This window comes from Hippocampus guttulatus, chromosome 7 (assembly GCF_054856545.1).
Source record: "Hippocampus guttulatus isolate MCC_2025c chromosome 7, RoL_Hgut_1.0, whole genome shotgun sequence".
Lineage (NCBI taxonomy): Eukaryota > Metazoa > Chordata > Actinopteri > Syngnathiformes > Syngnathidae > Hippocampus > Hippocampus guttulatus.
In genome coordinates, this window is record NC_141267.1 from 21,507,305 (window position 1) to 21,512,200 (window position 4,896).

The following is a 4,896-nucleotide window of genomic DNA, read 5'->3' on the forward strand; positions in this document are numbered from 1 at the left end:
CCTTATCTCAATGTCACGGTGTACAGTATATTGGAATAGTTGTTATGGTCGTGTAATTGCCGATGTTTTCTGTCACAGGTTCTGTTGTATGATGGTTATTTTGTTCAATGTTCTGAAAAGCATTTTGTCGCAGCCAAAGTTACGTAAATAAACATCTATGAACATCTATTCTTCTGTAACAAAGCACGGTAAGAAAAGCCAAGACAACATTTGTCGGGAGGTGTTTATGTCTGAAATGGAAGCGGACATGATGAGATACCAAAAACAAAAAGAAAAGAAAATCAAAAACGATTGTTTTGAGTGCCAACACCAGAAGGCGATCCTATTAATAATCCCCATAAAAAGGCACAATCATTTGTACGACCCTGAACTCGCCGCTTGTATCGTCACGCTCCAAAATCGAGCCTTAGATGGACGACTGCCGATGATGGCACGGCACAGAGACAAAAGTATTGGGACAAAGACCTCCTCATGAAAACAAACAGACACCGACCGTGGTATATACGTTTTGGGAAATTCAAGCCTTATAGGTAACAAGTCTGTAAAATATCTGTGCTCTAAGACGCGGTCCATATTTGTGCAAATGACCATTCGGATGTCGATGTCGTTCGACGCGAGCTTACGGTCTTGATATTTGCTCCATTAAAAGCAGTTTGCCCAAATTTGCACTGCTGTCTTTGAAGTCTCGCTGTGCGTTTCTGTAAACGAGCTCGAGAAATGCAGCGTGTAAAAATACTCCTCATCCGTTTGACCAGCTTGGCAGTTCCTCAGCAGCCACTTGAAATGTGCTCATCGACGCTAAAGTCGCTTTTGTTGTTTTTCACAGTCCAGTTTTACCCCATCGTGAAAACAAAACATTACAACACTATTTATTACCTGTAAACAGTCCTGGAATCCAGCATGTGTGTCTTGGTCCTCCCCTCCGCTGCTCCTCAGGCGGCTTTGGGGTAGATCTTCTCGTAGAAGAAGCTCTGCGGCAGCACGAGGAGCTCGCCGTCCTTCTCTCGGACGGCGTGCGCCCGCACAAACTGGAACTGCTCCAGTGCAAACTCGTAGAACTCGTTCTCGATCTTCCAGATCTTGGACTGCTGGAGTTTACCGATGGTCTCCCGGGTGGGGAGCTTCTTCTCGGTGGTCTTGCGCAGGTGCGACTTCTTGCCTGGGAGGACAACAGGGTGTTGACGACCTCGTGCGGGTTACATTTCGCGGTGGGCCGTAAGGAGGTTTGCGCGTCGGTACCCGTTTTGTAGAGGTCGGTGGCACCCTTGAAGAAGCGCGGCAGCGCGGCCTCCAGGATCATGATGAAGTCCTCCAGCTCCTCGGTCACGCCCACCAGGAGATACTCGTTGACCAGGTTGTATTTGGCCTGCTCCAGCGCCCAGCGACTGCCCACGTTCCTGAACGCATTGGCAACCAATGTCTTCGTTCACGGCGTGTCCACGTAGCACGTTTTCCAGAGACGAGCGGTCCCGCAGACGAGATTTTGCTCTGATTTGGAAGCTAAAGATTTGATGCTTTTACTGCATGCTGAACTCATCTCACTTCAAGCAGCAGTTTGGCGCTTAGCCAACAAATCATTCATGCCGTTTGTGTCCACTCCCAGTCCAAGTTTAGTATCAAACTCAAAATAAAACGACCGCACAGCTTTGCCTTATTTCATTGGGTTTAGCTTAATGCTAACAAACAATGCAAAACACCATGGAGGAGTTAACCAAACTAGCATTTGTGTTGCAATTTCATCACCTGGGGTAATAATAATAAAATTTGATTTATACTGCAAAATAATTGATAATCAAATTCATCTGAAATAATGCCCCGTTTTTGTGTCGAGGAACGGAACGAAAAATAAAACGACCGCACAGCTTTGCCTTATTTCATTTGGTTTAGCTTAACGCTCGCAAACAATGCAAAACACCATAAAGGAGTTAACCAAACAGCATTTGTGTTGCCGTTTGATCACCTGAGGTAATAACAATAATAAATTTGATTTATACTGCAAAAGAACTGATAATCAAATTACCGTAAACTGAAATAATGCCCTTTGAAGGAACGGAACCCCCCCACCCCCCAAAAAAAGACATCAAATACTTCAGTAGGTCATCACTTTCTGTTTTTACGCAGCACAACATTAGCCTGTGCTATTTTCCTCCTGAGAAAGCACATGACAAATATTTTGTGCTCACCAGCACTCTGACTGGTGTCCGCAGAAGAAGGGGATCTGCAGCCAGAGTTTCTCGGGGGCGCAGTCAGAGCCACCGGAAGCCACGCACTCGTCGAAGGTCTGAAAAGACGCAGAAGAGGGAACCGTATGATGCGGTTTTCAAAACCCTTTTCCCAGGAGCGAAAGAGCACCTTCTTGTCGCCTTGCTTCCTTCGCCGCAGGCCGGGCCGGTAGTCGTCACCGAAGCGTAGAAAGTAGTAGTAGGACACCAGGCGCTCGATGGGGTCTCGCACCACATTGATGTACAGCGGCTTCCCCTTGACGCCGTACCTAACAACAAAGAGCCTTGCTAGCATGACAAATGTTAGCACAAGTATGCAAGAAGGTGGTGACTCTCACTTGGAGAAGTCCAGGTAGGCCACGTGGCCGTGATAGAAGCCGGGCTTCATCCCTCGCCAGGACGTGACGTTGTGAACAAAACGCATCTGTATTCAAAAAGACAAAGTCCACCTTTTGTTAGTGCTTTTTTTTGTCGTCTCTTCCGTCCGCTCTCAAACTGAGAACCAGAAGGTGTTGGCATTGCTTTCGCTGTTGTCTGTAGCTGCTTTTAATCATACAGCGGGGATTCACCGTACAGTTCAAGGTTTTGTTACGATGCCTAAAAAGCACGTGGTCGCACCTGGTCCTGGAGGGACATGACGGGGTTGTTCTTGGTGGTGTTGATGTGCAGCACGTGGAAGCGGTTCTTGGCGCACAGGTCGTATGCGATGTTGGTGAAGGACGTACTGGCCGTTTTGGGCACCCGGTTGTAGATGATCACCGTGTCGTCGTCGACATCGTCGTCATCTTCCGAGAGCCCGCGACGGCCGTCTTCGCCGTGGCGCTGCTGCTCCACCTCGGAAAATTCGTGTCTGGCCATGGCGCGCTCTGTCGGATAAACGCACATCAACGTAATGAGCTTAAAAGTTAAACACAATTGAACTTGGACAGAAATTTCTTTCGACTTACCACACTTCATCGCTATCTTTAAGTCTATTAAACCTGTTTACGTCATTAGGTGACATGTAGGCCACTATGAGGACATTAGATAAATGCTTCTCCACAATGTAATCCCGAAGTGTGTGGGTGTCTACTACCTAACTGTCGTTACATCACTGGACACTTGATTAGGTACATTTTGACAGGCTAATAAACTTTTGTATTGTATCATATTTTTGATCATCTATAAAAACTAAGTGTCAAACATCCTATTGAAGTGAATACTGGGCAGGAAAAAAACTGTATAAAAGCCTGTGTTTAGTTTCATGTGGAATACAAATTAAAACCAGAAATTATTATTATTTAATAAAAGTCTTTGTCGAGCAGCCTTGAATTCCAACTTTCCAAATACCTTACCTAGTTTGGCTCTGGACTCTTCCAGTCTTTGGATCTGGTTCTCGATGAAGAGCATGGTGACAGTGAATGTCAGCACGGCCAAAAGCTGCAACTTGGGCGGCGTCATGACCCTGAAGAGCCCCATTAAGCACCCACGACGAGCATCACCACCGCTCGGAGCGAGGAAGGGAAGTAGCCTCCGGTCCGGTCCGCTACTGGCGTTAAATACTCAGCCACCCACGGACCGTCGCTGCTGCCTGACGTTGACCACGTCTCGCCAAACTAAAAGGATTCCGCCCCCACAATCTGAGATTAAAATCTGACGTTTGGCGCCATGACTTGATACACGTTCAAGTGGAGTTCAACTTGTTAGCTTCTCCTCTACACGCTACTCTTGTTCGCGTCAACTATAATGCGTTGACAAGAATGTGAGGAAAACGCAGTCAAAAGTGAACGTAAACAATTGTTTTAGTGTTAGTACTCTACTGCTAGCTTGTTGCTAAAAGTGGCGAGTGACGTCGTTTCCGCATCCTTCTTCGTGTACAAATGGAGGTAGACAATCTGACGTTTGAGCTGCAGTGCGCCACGGATTGGAGCCAAACAAGTATTATCTGAAATTTGTACTGTGTTTAAAATTAGATGACATTTCAAGTTTCTCAATTGGGAAATCTAAGATGTTACGAAACGCGAGTGTTGGGAAGTAACAAAGTAGAAATACTTTGATTTTTATCGATGCTTGAATAACTTGTTACTTTAACTGCCTTGGTTTCAAATTAGACAGATTTAACTTTCTAATCATTACTTTGTCGAAACAGATTTGTTATCAATTAATATTTACTTTTAACGTGGGTACTGTACATTTCAGACTGTCTTGTACTTAAATACAGAAATTGAATCCGTAATTACAACCCCCCCCCCCCCCCACCACCACCACCCACACACACGTATCTGTACTTCTACTCCAGTACAGTGTGAGAACCTTCGCCATCTCTAGTGTCATAAAAGACAACATTCTGCACTATCCATGTAGATTTCTTGAATTCGGGCGTGATGGCATTTCCTGCCACTAGATAGCGCCAGAGTTGCATTAACAGAACCCCCCCCCCCCCCCCCCCCCAACAACTGGAGTACCTGTACAGTAATGGGTTTAGATGACTTTGGTTTAAGAGTTATCCAATGCTTATGTTGAACTCGTTGCGCATTCTTTAGTGTAATTATTTGTAACATGCAGTCGTATTACGCAGGTAGCTTCCATTGTAATTTGCACCATACAGTTACGTTGAGCTCCCAGTTAGTTTTTTGTGTGTGTGGAATTAACTGCAGTAGAGATTGAAGTACAAAAACAGGACATTGTCATTTGT

At 45.6% G+C, this 4,896-nt stretch overlaps 1 protein-coding gene across 1 annotated transcript; it reads right to left on the bottom strand.

The window, feature by feature from the left end:
* Window positions 1-209: 209 nt before the first annotated feature.
* LOC147203060 (heparan sulfate 2-O-sulfotransferase 1-like) lies at window positions 210-4,068 on the bottom strand. Its single transcript, XM_086116252.1, has 7 exons — window positions 3,557-4,068; window positions 2,841-3,088; window positions 2,561-2,646; window positions 2,353-2,491; window positions 2,184-2,281; window positions 1,240-1,397; window positions 210-1,159 (listed from the first exon to the last, which is right to left on the bottom strand). The coding sequence occupies exons 1-7, from the start codon at window positions 3,678-3,680 to the stop codon at window positions 933-935; spliced, it is 1,080 nt and encodes a 359-aa protein (XP_085972378.1). The 5' UTR covers window positions 3,681-4,068; the 3' UTR covers window positions 210-932.
* Window positions 4,069-4,896: the final 828 nt, after the last annotated feature.

Excerpts from the sequence above, each read along its gene's own strand:
- LOC147203060 (XM_086116252.1), bottom strand. The coding sequence starts at position 3,680 with ATGGGGCTCTTCAGGGTCATGACGCCGCCCAAGTTGCAGCTTTTGGCC. Across the intron at positions 2,647-2,840 it reads TCATGTCCCTCCAGGACCAG|ATGCGTTTTGTTCACAACGT; the intron begins GTGCGACCACGT and ends TTTTGAATACAG. Across the intron at positions 2,282-2,352 it reads GGAAGCAAGGCGACAAGAAG|ACCTTCGACGAGTGCGTGGC; the intron begins GTGCTCTTTCGC and ends GCGTCTTTTCAG.